Source organism: Narcine bancroftii, chromosome 9, assembly GCF_036971445.1.
Source record: "Narcine bancroftii isolate sNarBan1 chromosome 9, sNarBan1.hap1, whole genome shotgun sequence".
Taxonomy (NCBI): Eukaryota; Metazoa; Chordata; class Chondrichthyes; order Torpediniformes; family Narcinidae; genus Narcine; species Narcine bancroftii.
Window position 1 is genome coordinate 83,539,937 of NC_091477.1, and position 18,921 is coordinate 83,558,857.

An 18,921-nucleotide genomic window follows, 5' to 3' on the forward strand; every position below is an offset into this window, starting at 1 on the left:
TCAAGAAAAGAAAAAAAAATCTGTACTTACCTTGCGCCTTTTGTGACCTCAGAATGTCCCAAAACAGGTACCAGGCAACAAGATATATTTGAAAGAGTCAGTGATGCTGTGAAGTGGGCATCATGAAAGTTGGTTAGTCACTTAATTGCTCTTTATGGAATTATGATGTGCACAAACTGGTTGTTATTTTTCTCTCATGATTTAATTTCAGAAGCATATTTTATTTACTGCTGTGTGCAGGTCCGATATAAATGGGAACTCATTCTCTATTTATTTGCAATTGAGCAGAACTACTTTGATGAGCTAACCATAGGAAACAAGACCCAAAATGGACAAACAAAATTATGGCCACATGGGAAGTGACATGAGAGATTGATTCAACTGGGGCTGTACTCGCAGGAATTTAGAAGAATGAAAGGGATATTATTGAAACATACAAAATTATGAAAGGCGTAGATAAGGTAGAGGTAAATATGTTGCTCCTATTGGGAGTGGAGAGTAGAACTAAGGGATATAGCCTCAAGATCCATGGTAGTAGATTTAGGATAGAGATGAGGAGAAACTGCTTTTCCAAGAGGGTGGTGAATGTATGGAATTTGCTGCCCATTGAAGCAGTAGAGGCCACCTCAGTGAATATATTTAAGACAAAGCTGGATAGATTTTTACCAAGCAGAGAAATTTTAAGAGATATGGGGAAAAGGTTGGGATGAGTCTATCATCAGATCAGCCATGATCTCATTGAATAGCAGGGCAGGCTCGACAGGTGGGATGGCCCACTCTTGCTCTTATTTCTTATGTTCTTAAGACACTAATGTGTGAAGGCTGAAAGCTTTGGTGGAGATGCAAGCCAAGTTCTCAATTCCAAGATATAAAAAGAAACACTTTGTTATTTTCCACTAAAATGCCACAGAATTTCAGTTGAACATGTTCAGTGTCTGTAGACTGGTGTCAAAGATGGAAAAAAAAAATTCTGCTTCTGTTCTCACATTGGAGAAATGTTCATTTCCTGGAAATACCAGATTTAAAGCTCTGACCTCATAATAAATAATTATGGATCAAGCTTTATCTGGGCTGGTGAAATACACAAAGAAATACACATAAAATTCAGCAAGCCACACAGCATCGAAAGGAACTTAAAGGTCACTTAAAGCTTCCAATGAATGCTGCGTGACCTGCTGAGTTTCTCCAGCACTTGTCTGCACTTATGTGTATTGCTCTCGACACCATAATCTGCAAATGTTCTTGCTAATATCCATTTAGCTGGGCTTGATGATGAATGGTTTCTCAATTGTGAAAATTGTGAAAATACGTTCCTTCACTTTCTCAAATTCAAGCTGGTACAATGAAAAGTGTTCGGTTTTGTGTGTAGTCTAGCAAATCAGTTTTAACGTGCATATAGTAGCACAAAGGAAAAGAGCAAAAGCACATTACAGTTTGTCATGTTTCAGTGAACAGTCAGTTAGCATATTACAATGTGCAGTGTTACAGTTAAAGGTCAGTTAGCACATTACAGTGTGTAGTGTTGCAGAGAAAGGTCAGATAGAACATAGTAAAAGAAGCATGACATCACTATTTTGGGGTTTCTTCAGGACCCTGTTGGCTGCAGAGAAGAAACTGATTTTCAGTCTGTTGGTGTGCAATCTCACGCTCTTGAATCTAATGATAAGAGGGAGTGTCTAGAATGGGTTAGATCTTTCAATATGTTGGCTAACTTTCTGAAGCAGTAGGAAGAGTAGAGGGTGTTGATGGAGGAAAGGAAGTGATGTTCTGACTTGCATTTACCACCTTCTGGAGCTTCTACCAATTGTGAGTGAACCAGTTTCTGTACCACACTGTGATGCATACAGTGAAGATTCCTTCGGTGATGCATCTGTAAAAGTTGTTAAGGGACATGCCAAACTTCTTCAGCCTTCCAAGGAAGTCAAGGTGCTGGAGCGCTCACTGTCATGTCAACCTGTTTGGTCTATGTCCAGGTCAGATCATTACAGATGCTTATTCCAAGAATCTGAACCTTTCTACTGTCTCCACCAGTGCCATTGATCTTTTCAAAGGAGCGGGCTTCACACCCTCCCACCTCTCCTAAGTCTATGATTAGCTCCTTTGACTTATTGACATTGAGAGGTTGTTATCTTGGCATCAGGCAACTGAACTCTCAATAGTCTTCCTGTATTCCATTTCATTGTTATCTGATATCCAGCCAACAACTGTGGTGTCATCAGCAAACTTATGGAGTCAGAGTTATACTAGGCTTTGCAACTGTGGGCATGGAGGGAGTAAAGTCAAGAAATGTTGCTTCCCATCTTCGTTGATTGCTGTTTGCCTGACAGGAAGTTGAAGATCTATAGCACTGAAGGTGGATCTATGATCAGTAAACAGTTCCAAGCATAGTAAATGTATTTAGCCCTAAGCAAGGTCTTCTATTATATTATGCACTAACAACCGTTTTAATTATGTTTGGGTCTAAAAGGTTTTTGTTAGTACTAACATAGGAACAGCAATGGAAAATTCACCAGACAATGGCAAATTCAAAATAATAGCTTTTATTAAACTATTAATGATGCAACATTCTTACTTAACTCTAAAATTAGTTAACTCCAAAAAACATCATAGTACAAAGCAGTGAAGATGGCTAGTAAATGAAAGAGCACTCAGTCATGTTATAAAATAACAGTTTATATGAAAAACCCAACACCCAACCCCAACCAACCAATTTTCCCCTGCAACCGTGTCTGCCTGTCCCGCATCGGACTTGTCAGCCACAAACGAGCCTGCAGCTGACGTGGACATTTACCCCCTCCATAAATCTTCTTCCGCGAAGCCAAGCCAAAGAAGAAGAAAGAAGATATGATGGCTCACTGATGACAAAAGCCAATTAGAACAATTACCCTACAGAAAAATAATTTATACAAAAAAGCTCAACAAAACTATCTTCTTCGGTTACTTTTTTTTAAAAAAACATCTCCAATACACTACAGGAAAAATAATTAAATAAAATTATTCCTTCGGTTTTCTTCACCGTGCAAAAAAACCAAGGGATCCTTTATTTTTTTTCTCTTAATGATGTCGTAATCACTCATTAATTAAAGTTAGCAAGTGAGAAAAGTTGCAGGTCCTCACATGATCAATCACCTAAAATATATGGCACTGTGTCAAAACATGGCACTGGATGTCAATAAAGCTTGAATATACTAGCATGTTGCAGCCACCAATTCAAGGGTCAATTCAGAAACCCATTCCCTCAGCTTACATGAAATGCCATGGCATGAAGGTAAAAATTAAAAAGTACTTTGCAAATACTGGCATCAGAATCCTATCAACAGAACTTACATCAATTACATTGTAAAGCACAAGACTGTAATGTCATTGAAAATCAAAAGGTTCTATAAAACTCATCTACCTTCATGACCCTGATGTCAAAGGTATCAGTTAACCTATTAAGAGTCTAAAAAGTCTAAATTATTATTGATGCAATCACCAATTGCAATTATTTCACTTTTATCAAATAGCTGTCAAGTTAGATATAAGCCATCTCTTTCAGTGAATTTCAAGTTATTTTCTTAAAGCATCAATCTCATCTTTTGCAATGACTATGCAAATAGTGTAACTGCCACAATCACAAAGGCATTGAAGCAAAGATCTTCCAATGATACATCAAATGCAGATATACATAAATGAGTAAGCTCTGTTGAATTTCCCCAAGCACATTTCTACCACACTGGAAAAAAAAATTCTTTGTTAGTAAGTATGTTTATTTCATTTTAAAATAGCTGCCCAAAAAATTTGCAGATCAATTTGATCCATTCAAATTGAAGGTGGAAATGTCTCAAAAATTATATGTCATTACACGATATCTAAACGAATCTGCAGAGGAAAAGGACTCATTGATGTCACAGTCTCAGAGACATAACGAAATATGCATCATTTTCAGCCTTAGGGATGACTTATGGCAACTCAACTCACCGGCATAGCGCACTGGTGCATCCTTGTCCAGTGCAACCAGTGGTGGGTCCAGAAAGACAGTGTCATTGTTCTCTGTTATCACACCATGGTAGGATGTCTCAATCCACGGCTTGTGCTTGTTCACTGAAGAAAGGACAATAAGCAAAACGTGGTGTCAGTTATGAATTTGATTATATCAAAATAAATCATACAAATGCAATACTTGCATCACAATGGTGTTGACTGGATACGAGGAATGCCCTGCCAGAAAACAGCAAAACCACACTCCTTTCTTCTTTTGTCTTACTTCATTTCATAAAATATAGAACAGTATGGCATATGGACAGGTCCTTCAGCTCACAAACTGAACTAAAATGCTGCTCATGTTATCTATCCCTCTAATCATGTGTCTATCTGGAAGTCTCTTAAATATTTTGATTCTATCTCTTCCACCACTATTCCTGGCAACCTGTTCCATGAACCCACCACTTTCTATGGAGAAAACTTTTCCTGCAACACCTCTGTAAACTTATCCCATCCCTTCACTTTAAGCACATGTCCTTTGTACACAACATTTTTATCTTGGGAAAACATTCTTTATCTGTGCCCCTCAAAATGTCATAGATTTTTATCAGGCTCTGATTTTTAGATTTTTTATTGTCCTCTCTGACATTCCAGTGAAGTTCACCCAAGTTTCTTAAAACCTATACATTTTATAAACCCTCCATATCCTTCCTGTAATTGGGTAAACAGAATTGAACTCAGTATTCAAAGTGTGGCCTAACCAAAGTTTTATATAGCTTCCACATTCTATACTTCCCTTCTCTTCTTCTTCTTTGGCTTGGCTTCGCGGACGAAGATTTATGGAGGGGTATGTCCACGTCTGCTGCAGGCTTGTTGTTGACTGACAAGTCCGATGCGGGACAGGCAGGCACGGTTGCAAGGGAAAATTGGTTGGTTGGGGTTGGGTGTTGGGTTTTTCCTCCTTTGTCTTTTGTCAGTGAGATGGGCTCTGCGGTCTTCTTCAAAGGAGGTTGCTACCCGCCAAACTGTGAGGTGCAAAGATGCACGGTTGGAGGCGATATTAGCCCACTGGCGGTGGTCAATGTGGCAGGCACCAAGAGATTTCTTTAAGCAGTCCTTGTATCTCTTCTTTGGTGCACCTCCGTTTCGGTGGCCAATGGAGAGCTCGCCATAGAACACGATCTTGGGAAGGCGATGGTCCTCCATTCTGGAGACGTGACCCACCCAGCGCAGTGGGTCTTCAACAGCATGGATTTGATGCTTGCGGACTCTGCCAGCTCGAGTACTTCGATATTGGTGATGAAGTCATTCCAATGAATGTTGAGGATGGAGCGGAGACAGCGCTGATGGAAGGCAGCACTCTACACACCTTCTTACTGACTACTTGTGTGGTCACTTTCAAGAAGCTATGGACTTGGACACCCAGATCCCTCTGTACTTCAATACTTTTAAGAGTCCTGCGATTAACTGTATATTTTCCCCATACAATTGAGATGCAAAATGCAACACCTCACATTGTCCAGATTGAACCCCATGTCACTATCCATTTCTATAACTGATCTATTGTCATTTGTATCTTTGAGATCCTTTTACACAACCCACAACTCCATCATTTTTGGTAACTGCAAACTTACCAATTCATCCACCTACTTTTTCATACATGTCATTTGTATATATCACAAATAACAGGTTTCCCAACACTGATCATTGTTGAACACCACCTCCAGCCACAATAACACATTTCCATCACTTCCCTCTATCTTCCAAATCCAAACCATGCAATGGTTTTCCCTTCATGCAATATTTATAGCCTTGCTAATCCATGATCCCACACATCTTTAACTTCTGGATCACCCTGTGTGGTAAACCACGGTAATGTATAATTATCTGGTTAAGCATACCTATTGGCCAGTTGTACTCCCTGTGGTCCCACCCCACAGGCTCCTGTATAAAGGCCATTGTTCCACAATCCCCTGCAACTCATGCAGGACAACCGAACAGTAGGGATATGCTATTTTCTCAAGTGAATTAAAGCCTATTTGTTTGTCCACAATAGTCTCCCGAGTAATTGATGATGCATCACCCTGAGTGTCCTCACTTAAGTCAATGTAGACAACATCCATCACTCTACCCTCATCAGTCGCCTTCATCTCCTTCCCAAAAACTCAAATCAAATTTCTAAGCCATAACGTGCCGCAAACAAAACCATGCTGACTATTTAGATTCTGCCAGCCAGAGTGGCTGTAATATGGATTTGCAACATTCAGGGATTGAAGTTTATTCCAGTTTTAATAGCATTCTGATCAATTCAATTTTTATTTCAATTGCACTTTTACCCAAGGTAAATCTAATTCTAATTCTCTAGATATATACTTAGTTGTCCCTTAAGACTAACAAGTTATCCAAATTGAAGAAATATGTTCAGTTGAACAACTATTTTTTTAATGGTAAGCCAATTAGATCTAGTAAACTGTGTTCTTGCTCAAATAAAATTTCAACAACGAAGTAATTACTCTAAGTTTTGATATTACCCTATCAGAATCAAACCTTAAAGTGGCAAAATATGCCTTAAAGTGCCTTAAAGTGTCAAGATATTTCACAAATTTTGCCATTACCAATTTGTTTTGCACATTCATTCCTGGTGAATACAGCCCTGTTGCATACTTCAAGATTGATTGTTTTACACATCATTAATTTCATTGATAAACTCAAACTGCTAGATAATAGATAGAATTGAACATTAAATTAACATTCAGTTGCTGACAATACAATTAAGCCTCACTTGGGACTAATTACAAAAACAAAATATTCAACTGAAGAGTTTCTTTGCATCCAAACAGAAACAAAAGCTATTAACAGTTCCTTGTTCTCTATTTCATTAAGGATTAGTTATGTGGAAAATACCACCATTATAAAGCAGCGCTAAACATGCAGATACTATGGTTCTAAAAACATAAACATTATTAATTAATTAATACTCCATTATTTTGACATAATTTAACAAACTTAAACAAATGGGGGACAGTTGTAGCAATAATGAATTCTGACATTTTCCCAGATACAGGCATCACAACATCAAATATAGCAATGTCATCTTTTGTGCTGAATATTTAAAATATTCTGAACAGAAAGAATAGAATTAGAATTTGAAAATAGAAAAATGATATGTAGGTAAAAGAAGGAAATGACCATTTATCCTCAAGTGTTTGCTTCAACATTCAATAAAATCGTGGCTAATATTTTACCTCAGCATAATTTTCCTGTACTAACTCTACAACCTTTGATGCCTTTAGTATTTTTTTTAAATATTGATTTCCATCTTGAATATAATCAGAGACTGGGCTTCATTGTCCTAAAGGTGGGAAATTGTGAAGATTTACTATCCTCTGGAATGAAGACATCACTTCTCAATTCTGAATGACCAATGCCTTATCTTGAGATTGTGATTCCTGCGACTAGAGGCCCGATCAAACTAAACATCATCCCCACACACCCCACCCCCACAAACTTAATTGGTAATTTGCAGATTTTAATGAAATCACCTTTCATTCTTCTAAATGTTTAAACATCAGTTTTACCTTGCACACCAACATAGTCTGAGGCTCCTTTACCTCTTACTTGAGCAGAGGATCAAACAGTTCCCCTCCAACACCACCCTCATTCCTGGCTAAACATGTCTTGTTTGTTCAACTTCTCCTTTCTCCAAGTTAAAGATAGAATTAAAGGTCCTCCTTGTCTGTCCCTATGTGGTTCAGGTAAAATCAGTAACACTTTAGTCCTCTCTCATATTTTTTTTTCAATACATTGATGACGGTACTGTTGCTGCTACCTGCCCATGAACATTTTGGCTACTAATTGTCACACTACCCTCACTGTCGCATTATCCAATGACTCTTCTTTTGCTTCCTCAATGATCTTAAATTCACCTCAGGGAATAAATTAGTGGCCAACATATATCCAAGCCTAAAGACTCAAGTAACTCCTCACATCCTGTTCCTGCAAGAACTCGGTTTCATTGTTCCACTACCCCGGCTTTTGAGCTGTAATCAGATTTTCTAATCCTGGCTTCTCTCTACCATTTTTGGTTCTCAGCTGCATCAGCTCCATTCCCCACACTTTTGATCTCATCCCTTTGACCCCCACTCCCCTTACTTTGGTTTCCATGTCTTTGGGCTCTTACATTGAAGTTCAATGTAAGCTTGAGAAGAACATCTCAAACCCCATCTAAACATAGTGCAGCCCTCAGGATGCAACCCTAAATTTATCATTTTTAGATAGTCAGCCCTTCCAGGAGACTACAAGATGAAGGAGCAGAATTAGGCCATTTGGCCGTTTGAGTGTGCTCTGGCTTTCAAATCATGGCAGATGCATTTTTCATCTCAATCCCATTGTCCTGCTTCCTCCTTATTTGTATCAGAACTGATGAATCTGATGATGGGCCACCAACCTGTCATTCTATCTGCATTTTCAAACTGTTAACTATTTCCAGCATTCTCAATCAAATTTGATTTCCAATACAGTAACTGCAATGGTTTGTACTCACAGTTCAAGCATACAGTTTTCCCTTCTCCTCGGATTGGATTTGTTTTCAATTTGATCTCCCCTTGTTGGATTAGCCCTGACTGAAAAGTATTCACCATCTTCTGTCACTGAGCACCATTTGCTTCATTCAGTCTATCTTAAGTTCCATTTTATCACAGACCTTTATTGTCCACCTCTCTACAACTTTCATTTGTAATTTTTGGTGTTAGTCGCTCTATTTCTTTCTGCATAGGCGCTGCCTGAATTGCTGGGTTTTTCAGCATCTCCCTTTATCTCCAATGTACAACACTTTTAATTCATTGCTTTTTCACGATTTGTGAAACCAGTGCTGCCTGAGTTACCTCTCTTACAGTCCACATAGAAATTAATTCAACAAATTCAAAAAAATTTACACATTTTACTGCAGTTTTAATACAATCACCAGGAAAATTAAGAAAACAAATAGTTCATTCTGCCCAAAGAATAGTGAGATATATGTCAAATTGTTAATCCAAATTGTTAGTCCAACTCTCAAACAAACTGTTGGCCATCTAATCCAACTACATAGCTGATAGCATTTAATAAGATTCCACCATTGACATTTTAGGTTTTTTTTGTTAATTAATTAAATCAGGAATCATTGCTTTGAATTTTGCTCACCGTCAGCCCTTCATACAATATTTATAGCCTTGCTAATCCATGATTGAAGATGCTGTTCGAATGATAAATGTATGATTGGTCAAGTATGGAATAATCCTGTGCTTTAGATTCAAAACATTTTTCCTGAAATGACTTTGAGCACTAATGGAGTACATTTGAGGCTTGATATGTTGAAGTAGGAGTGATTGGTCGGGGAAAATAGTTGCAAATAGCCACCCACGAAATTAATTAAAACCACGGTTTATGCCATACAAATCTAACTTATATATGATAGAAAATGCTTCAGATCTTTCTCAGTCCCTTACAAAATAATAAAATTTAACAATGAAGTTGTGAGGCAAAAGTAAATTCTGTTTCTTTTATGTACTAGCTCACATCTCCACCTGTATATCTTGTCATCGCACTTTTAAAATAATGCATCTTAATCATTCAAATCAACGTAGTTTGCTAACAATGTGTAAGTAGGAAAAGAATGAAAAATAATTCATTTTTATTGCATTGTTGTGGCCCCAAGTAATCCCAAACTGGAATAACCAAATCTAGTCGAAACAGCCAAAGCTACTTAAAACATACCATCAATTTTGTTTAGCACCATTAGATGGAATTCAGACACACAATTCCGAGATTAACAAACTGAGTGCAACATTTTTTTTATTAGTAAACCCCTTGGATTATTAAGCAAACACTGAGGCTGAACACCACTTTTGGAGCTCTATCAAGAGCATTCTAACTGGCTGCATTATAGTGTGGTATGGTTGCTGCAGAGAAATGGATCAGAAGTTAATCCATAGGACCATAAGAGTGGCAGAGAGGATCACTGGAGCATCCCTTCCCACCATTGACTTGATCTACCGGGATTGTTGTCTGGAGAGGGTGCACAAAATCATTGAGGATCCCTTCCACCCTGCACAGAGCATCTTGCAGCTGCTCCAGTTGAGGAAGAGATGCAGGAGTATCAGAGCCAGCACCACCAGGGTGAGGAACAGCTTCATCCCACAAGCAGAGGAGAATGCTGAACGACCAAAGGCTCTGCTCACACTGACCATCCAAAACTCTCATATGTACAAAACAATAATTCTTTATTTATTTGTACAGATAAAATAGTTGTCTTACATATGTCTTTTTTTGTCAATTTGTGTGTTATATCTGGTTGTGCGTCTGCATGTTTTACACTGAAGATCAGAGAAATCTGTTTTGTTAGGGTGTACTTGTACAATCAGACAACAAAAAATAACTTGACTTGATTTGACTCTTCTGAAGTTGATATGGAAGGTGATGAGAGCAAGTTTATTAGGCAGGAGAAAGGCAGGGAGTGAGGAAGGACAGATGGTTTAAATTGCACCTACTTTAAATCCTGATAATGCTAGCCATTATGGGAACCTGGTTAAGAGAAGGGCAGGACCGGCAGCTCAAGAGAGTTATGAACTCGGCTAGTACCACCCTGAGCATCATTCCACTCCATCGAGGACATTCTAGAAGAGACAGTGTCAAAAAAGCAGCTTCTATCCTCAAAGGCCCTCACCACCCAGGCCATACCCTCTTCACACTGCTACCTGCAGGAAGGATGTGCAGGAGCCTGAAGATGAACAAAAACAGTTTCTTTTCCTCAGCATTCAGATTTCTGAATGGACAATGAACCGCAGACACAACCTCCCTTTCTCTTCTTTTGGCACCTATTTTTTTTTTAAATGTAATTTATAGCAACATTTGCACCTATAATACTGCCATAAAATTACAAATTTCATGACAATAAACTCTGACTTTGAATTCTATATTTGCTTTAGAGAAGACAGAAGTGAGGAGGCAAACAATGACCTGTAAAAGGGAAGGATTGTTCCCCTATAACACTTGGTTAATACGAGTCTGTAAAACTATAAATGAAATTTTCAAAAGAGGAGGGGGTTAGAGTTAGAGGAGGGGATGTTGTGTAATTTGTTAAGGAGGATATCATGGAAATGGTCAGAGGTGACCATTGACCACTGGGTTGACCAGTGAGGCTACATGGGTATAGTTGATGAACAAGGAAGGCATGATCATTTTGGAGGGACTGATTAAAGCAAGCATGTTTGTCACCCTATTCATTTTTGTTGCCACTTTCTGGGCAATATATATTTGCACCCCTGTAGAGGGCGTCGAAAGAACCAAAGACTTGTTGATCCAAACCAAGGCTTTTATTAACTAAAAGAATGGGGCATATCACATGTAGGTCGACCAGTCCAGAATGATCTGGTCTGGCTAGGAGCAATCCTTTAAGACCTGCCAGTAGGTGTAGCTACACTCTCAGCCAATCACAGTCATCCTACACTACAATCTGTATATACACACATTGGTGATAGAATCTGTACTATCACATTCACCCCTTCTTTGAGAACTGACCCTGGGGTGGATGGAGGGCTGTAAAAAAAATAATCTGTACTATCACAACCCCAAGATCCCTTTGTATATGAATGCACCAAAACATTCTGCAATTAACAGCATGCATTCCTCTTGCATTTGACCTCCTAAGATGCATCACCTCACACTTGTCCAGTTTAAACTCCATTTGGTTTCTCTGGCCAAGTTTCCAACTATTCTATATGCTTTGATAATGTCCCTTCCTCACGATCCACAGCTCCACCAATTTTTCTGCAGATAGCCCTGCAAAAGGTAATGGTCACAACCAGTACATGCCAGGCAAATCTCTCCCCACCACTGAGAACACTTACATGGAACGCTGCTATCAGGGAGCAGCAGGAATCATCGAGGATCCATACCACTCAGGACATGCTCTGTTCTCGCTGCTGCCATCAGGAAAGAGGTATTAGGTGCCACAAGATTCATACCACCATGTTCAGTTGCTACCCTTCATCATCAGGCTCAATCAGGGACTAATTTTCAGGCTCTTAACTGAATATATAAATACAGAATTTCTTTTCTATATTTGCACCATCAGTTTTTACATTTTTTCTTGAGTACAGTTTGCACTATTGATAAGTACAAATGCTCCCTGGTTTGCAGGAAAAAGAATCTCAGGGTTGTAATGTGATGTCATGTACGTACTCTGATAATGAATTTTAACTTAGAACATTTGAACTTTGTTGCATGCAAACTTACTAATAAGACCACATTTCCATCCAAATCATTTACACATATTAGAAACAGCAGAGATCCCAGAATTGATCCTTGTAGATCCCTGCTTCAAAAGGGCATCAATCATCCTGGTACCCAAGAAGAGTAGTGTGAGCTGCCTCAACAACTATTGCCCAGTGCACTAACTTCTACTGTGATGAAATGATTTCAGTGACTGGTCATGGCCAGAATTAACATGTACCTAAGCAAAGATCTAGACCATCTGCAATTCACCCATCAGCACAATTGCTCCACAGCAGATGTAATATCTCTGGCTCTCCACTCAGCTCAGGATTACCTTGAAAACAGCAATTCATACATACTGATGCTCTTCATCAACTACAGCTCGGCCTTCAATACCACTATTCTCTCAGTGCTGGTCAAGAAACTACAAACTCTGGGCCTTGGAACCCCCCTCTGCCACTGGATCTCTGATTTTTAGTAAGTACAAATTGGAAACATTTCCTCCTCACTGATCATCAACACAGGAGCACCCCAAGGATGCATGCTGAGACCACTGATCTATTCATTATACATTGTGTGTGGCCAGACATAATTCCAATGCTATCCACATTTGCTAATGACACCACAGTTGTCGGCAGAATCACAAATAGCAATGAGGAAGCGTACAGGAGGGAGATAGATCAGCTAATTGAATGGTGTAACGGTAACAACCTTGTGCTCAACGTCACCAAAACCAGAGATGATTGTCAAACCAAGTCATCTTTATTTATCGTTCATAGCATGCTTGCTCGCATGGTAAGGACAAGATGGTGATCCTACAGGACCATGGAGCATATTTATATAAATATGTTAGAATAGAAGTTAAATACATTAAAATATTAAGACGTATACAGTAAAAGTCCACGGAACCCTATCTGCATAAGCTCTGGGAATTCAGAAGCCTGATGGCTTAGTGGAAAAATCAACTGTTGCCCAATCTGGATGAAAGGGCCTGAGTGCTACAGTAGTGAAAGACAGAAGTGAAATAAAAAGTTTATATATGAGGGGTGTGTGAATTCCTTCTCAATATTTATTGCCTTTTGTCTGCCTCGAGTGTTGTAGATGTCCTTTATGTAGGAAGAGAGCCCCCAATGATCTTTTCCCCTGACTTCACTATCCTCTAAAGGATAGTTTGAGGTGGTACAGCATCCAAACAGGGCAGTAATGCAGTTGAACAGATGTCCTCGATTCTGTAAATTGTAGTGAGGATGGAGGGTGGGAAATAACTTTCCTCAGCCTTTGCAGGAAGTAGAGGTGCTGCTGGGCTTTCTTGGCTATGGAGCTGGTGTTAAGTGACCAGGTGAGATTCTCCGCCAAGTACACTCGTAGGAACTTGATACTCTTGAAGAACTCAATGGTGGAGCTGTCAATGGTCACTGGAGTGTGGTCTCTCCGGATCCTCCTGAAGTCGACAACCATCTCTTTTGTTTTATTAACGTTCAGATACAGGATGTTGGCTCTGCCCCAGTCTGTTAGTGACTGCACTTCATCTGTGTACACTGACTTCTCATTCTTACTAAAAAGGCCCACCACAGACACGTCATCAGGGAACTTGATGATGCAGTTCAAGCTGTGTTTAGCTTCACAGTCACGGGTCAGCAGAGTGAAGGGCAGTGGATTCAGCATATAGTCCTGGTGGTGCCCCGCATGCATAGTGTGATGGCCTTGGAAGTGCTGTTACTGATCTGGATTCCTTGAGGTCTTTCTGACAGGAGGTCAAGAATCCAATTGCCGAGGGAGGTGTTTAGACCCAGCAGGCTCACCTTCCTTATCAGGTTCTGAAGTATGATTGTGTTGAATGCTGAACTGAAGTCATCAAAAATCATTTGAACATATGAGTCCTTATTTTCCAGGTGGGTGAGGGCAGTGGCAATGTTGAATCTGTATGCGAACTGCAGTGGATCCACTGACGAGAGCAGCAGGAGCTTGATATATGCCATGACGACCCTATCAAAGCACTTCATGACGATGGATGTGAGTACAACAGGGCAGTAGTCATTGAGGCAGGATATAGGTGATTTCTTCAATGTGGGGACAATGGTAGCACTTTAAAGCATGTTGAGACCATGGCACTTCTCAGGGAGATGTTAAAGATGTCAGTGAGCCGTTCATCCCCTGAGCTTTCTTCCGGGAATGTTATCCAGTTCAACATCTTTCCACAACTTGACCTTGCCTAACTCTCTTCACATTGGTCACCTCTCCACTATTTGGAGAGAGGTGGTCTTCTTCACTGCCACATTAATTTTCACCTCAAAATGCATGTAGAAGTTGTTTAGTCCATCTGGGAGTATGACATTACCACCACAGGCAAATGGTGCAATCTTGTGATGGTGATATCTTGATTGCCTTTCCACATGCATTGCATGTCCAGGAAGTGACTATGAATATGCTCTGGGCATATCCATGCTTTGCTTTCCTGATGGCCTTAGACATGTGGACTCAGTAGTGGAGAGGGTCAAGAACGTGGGTGTCAATATCCTCGAGGATCTGTCCTGAAGCCTGCATGTTGATGAAATCACAAAGAAGGCTCAACATTTGCTATACTTTGCGAGGTGTCTGAGGAGATTTGATATGTCACCAAAGACCCTCATAAACTTCTACCGATGTACCATGGAGAGCATTCTGGATGGTTGCATCACTGTCTGGCCTGGAGGTGCCAATTCTCAGGACAAGAATAAACTCCAGAGGGTTGTTAACTCGACCTGTGATATCACAGGCACCAGACCTCACTCCATTGAGAACATTTACATGAGGCGCTGTCTTTAAAAAAAAGCAGCCCCTATCCTCAAAGACCCCCACCACCCAGGCCATGCCCTCTTCACTCTGATGTCATCAGGAAAGAGATACAGAAGCCTAAAGACAAGCGCTCAACAGCACAAAGATGCTGCCATCAGATTCCTGAATAATCCATGAACCAAAGACACTGCCTTCCTTTCTGTGCACTATTATTTTTTTTAATTTTTATAGATATAGAAATGTTGTAAGATGGTTATAAGATGAATATTTGCACTTTGATGCTGTTGTAAAATTCATGACAATAAATTCAAATTCTAAATACCACTGGCCAAAGACCTCCAGTCAGCAAAACACTCCTTCATCATCACCCTGTCTTCTCCGGCTAAACTAATTTTGTATTTAACTTATTAACTCGCTGTCGATCCCATGTGATTTATCTTCTGGACCAATTCCACATGACTTAATCTTCTGAACCAATCCCATGTGACTTAATCTTCGGCCCAACAAATCAACCACATTATACTCACTGGCAACAGTCATGGCTTGCAACTGAGACCTGTGGTTTTGGTGAGTTGGTGCAGTGAGAAAAGATATGCTATTCTGGTATTTAAGAAAAGAATTCGTGCACACTGTGAAAAAAATAGGACACAGCAAGTGAAGAAAGTGATGACAATGGAGCAACATAAAATGAGCCAAAGAAAGCAAAAGGAGTTTGGAAAATTGAAATTACATTGTAATAAGGTTTCAAATGAGATCAGCTTAAGTGAAGAGGTGGCTGATAAGATGATGGGCATTGTTTTCAATCTCCACTGATTTTGCTCAGTCCGTTTATCTGATCGAGGTCAGCCAAGAAGTAACATCATCTGGAAAGACATGGTGATGATGAAGGAGTGTTTTGCTGACTGGAGGTCTTTGGCCAGTGGTATTTAGAATTCGAATTTATTGTCATGAAATTTACAGCAGCATCAAACTGCAAATATTCATCTTATAACCATCTTACAACATTTCTATACATAAAAATTTTTAAAAATAAGTGCACAGAAAGTAAGGCAGTGTCTTTGGTTCATTGTTTTGGGTTTAGGAGATTAACAAGAGCTAACGCCATCACTGTCCATCAGCAAAGTTGATTGTTTCTTGGATAGCACATTCCAGGAGGTGATCACTGCATTTCTCTGACACAGCGAAAGGGGGACCATCAGCCTGCCTCACCGTGCCTCTCAATTCTCTGAGGGAATCCTACTCTGCAATCAGCATTAAATTCTGAATACTAATAGGGGAGAGTTTTCAGTTGAGGAATGAACCCAAAGTCAACGCCATGGCACTGTGTGAGATTTAGAATCCTATTCAATAATGAGGTGTTTTCAGGCTATGATAAGACACAAAAAGAAGGTATACAGATACTAAGATTTTAATAACTATATTACAACTCCAGGACCACCAAAATTCTGCATACTATAATATCACATTTTTTTTTAAACACCAATTGCAACAGTGGCTATTTATGTTTATATTTATTATCTTTTTTCTCTTGTAACACATAGTGGTAATTTAAATTTATGACCAGATTGTTAGCATATTTTGTATACCTGCAGCAAGCAAGAATTTCAGTGGATCTATATATTACTGCATACATATGACAAATTTAAGTTGTTAGGTGTCACTAAGTCGGAGGATCTTTCCTGGACCCAACACACCAATGGCAACAAGAAGAAAGCACGTCAGCAGCTTTACTTCTTCAGGAGTTTGCAGAGGTTTGGTATGACTCCAGAAACCCTGGCAAATTTCTACACAGATTTGGAGGAAAGAGTGCTGACCAGCTGCATCATGGACTGGTATGGGAACCCCAATACACCTGAGCGTAAAGCCTTGCAAAAGGTAGTGGACACAGCCCAAGACATCACAGGAATCAAAGACCCACACCACCCAGCACACACTCTGTTCTCGCTGCTGCCATCAGGAAAAAGGTATAGGTGCCACAAGACTCACACCACTAGGTTCAGGAACAGCAGCCACCCTTCCACCATCAGACCCCTCAACAACAAACTCAATCAGGAATTTATTTACTTGTGCAATTTATTGACTTTCTTTATTCTCTCTGTATTGCACAGTCAGTTTGCTTACATTATCTGTTTACAGGTTTTTAATTTGTTTACAATTTTACATGGTGAACAGTTTACATTTTGCACTACCAATTGCTCCAGCCACAGGAAAAAGCAATCTCTGAGGTGCATGTGATGTCATGCATGTGATGTCATGAACGTGATGTCATGTATGTTCTATGACAATAAATCTGAAATCAATGAACTCACATCATCATCATAGCCTTCAAGAAGAGCCAAGAGGAGTGGTAGGTTGTAAGACTCTATTTAACCTGTCCTAACTGAAGAGTTATTTTATTCCATCTTTCAACATTGGTACTTCATCCATCACTAATGTTAGACTCAAAGGTTCATGTTTGTTTTTCAGTTTTCTGAATGGACCCTCCCCTTGAAATGTCTCTTCCCAGTTGGAGAAAGTGATGTTGCAGCAACTGGAATCTCTCTTCATTTTAAAGAAGATCAAAAATGATGGGATTTTCATGCCTCTCCTTGCTTAGGCCCATTGCTGGATTGTTTGCTGAAGAAAGGTTGTTGCTCAACTCCATGCTCTTCCCCACAGAGACAGGCAGCTAAGTTACTATGTAGCAATTAGTTAAAAAAAGAGGCAAACAAATTAAAAATACTTCTTCAATTTCTATCAAAAAAGACAAAATAGTGTCAAAAATCATGAGATACTTCTTTGCAGTTCTTATCAGAGTTGGCTTTAGTCTATTACTGGAATTAGAGTAATATTATAAAACAATTGAAATGAAATATCTTTTGCATGGATCATTTAAATTTTTGAATCTCCATTAAGGTTTCAAGTGAATCTTGTAAAATTAGCATACCCATAAACATTTTTCCTTGCTTCCCATAATTTATCTTTAAAACCTGTTTATCTCCATAAAATAAATACATATGAAATTTTCTGTTGCCATCATTTTATTTTTATCTTGATAGCTCTCTCATTGAATTGTTCCAATCATCATTTGACTTGTGAAATGTACATTTGGAAATCTTTGCCTATCAGACAAAAAAAAAGGTTTAATGGTCTGTAGCTCCTTTTCAGTGACAATGTGATGAAAGCTACATCACATTCTAGCCGCACTACTTTAATGGGCTTTTGTTTGAGTGATTCGGTAGTGAAGTAATTCATCTGCATGGCCTCTCCAAGGACAACAACATCAGTCACAGTGAAGGAAATTGAAGTGACAGTTTCAGGATCCTGTTTTAATTTGAAAAGTTGCAATTCACAGCATGTGACAAGGCTGCAATAATAGATTGCACTGTAATTTTACCCCGTGGTGTGCAATTGGGCTGTCCAGTATATATCAGAAGGATCTCAATTCAATCAACAGTTAGCTGAGACAGCCTCAGGAATGGTTTTTAACATCACCCTCCAGGGACAAAGAAGGTGAGAAAATTTTAGGCCCTCTTTTTTTTCCCCCATATGTCACTTTTAACTGTTATCCTTAAGGAATGGATTGCACACTTAACATTAAAATATCTGAGGATGCCTTGAATAGAGAAGTTTAAAAAAAAATTAAAAACTTTAAAAATGAAATCATATCCTTGACATCAGTAGTTTTCAACTCCCCACCCCAAACTTACATTCAACCTTAAGCAATCCATATGCCATAGGTGTTCTGTGATTAGTAAGGGATTGCTTAAGGTGGTACATGAGTGGAAAGAAAAAAGTTTGAAAACCATTGTTTTAATCGAACCAAATTTTTTGACCATTCTATAAAAGATTTATTATTCATTTTAAAGGGTATCAATCTGTTTTGTACTATCAGCATATTAGCCAAACCATATCCTTTCACTCCTACTAATTTATGCGCCTTAAGCCAAA

At 39.2% G+C, this 18,921-nt stretch overlaps 1 protein-coding gene and 1 long non-coding RNA gene across 6 annotated transcripts in view; one reads left to right on the forward strand and one right to left on the reverse strand.

The window, feature by feature from the left end:
• Window positions 1-18,921, reverse strand: part of clstn2a (calsyntenin 2a) — a 453,983-nt gene that overhangs the window by 244,795 nt on the left and 190,267 nt on the right. For all 4 annotated transcript variants that reach the window (XM_069896652.1, XM_069896653.1, XM_069896654.1 and 1 more), the window contains exon 3: window positions 3,961-4,083. In XM_069896652.1, coding sequence (XP_069752753.1) covers window positions 3,961-4,083 — 123 coding nt within the window. The remainder of the gene's footprint in view (window positions 1-3,960; window positions 4,084-18,921) is intronic.
• Window positions 70-17,884, forward strand: LOC138742364 (uncharacterized). Of its 2 annotated transcripts, XR_011344112.1 has the most exons (4): window positions 70-132; window positions 14,109-14,229; window positions 17,193-17,338; window positions 17,458-17,884. It is a non-coding gene; the product is annotated as an uncharacterized lncRNA (long non-coding RNA). The 2 variants fall into 2 exon arrangements; XR_011344111.1 differs by lacking the exon at window positions 17,193-17,338 and having other exon boundaries at window positions 17,458-17,883.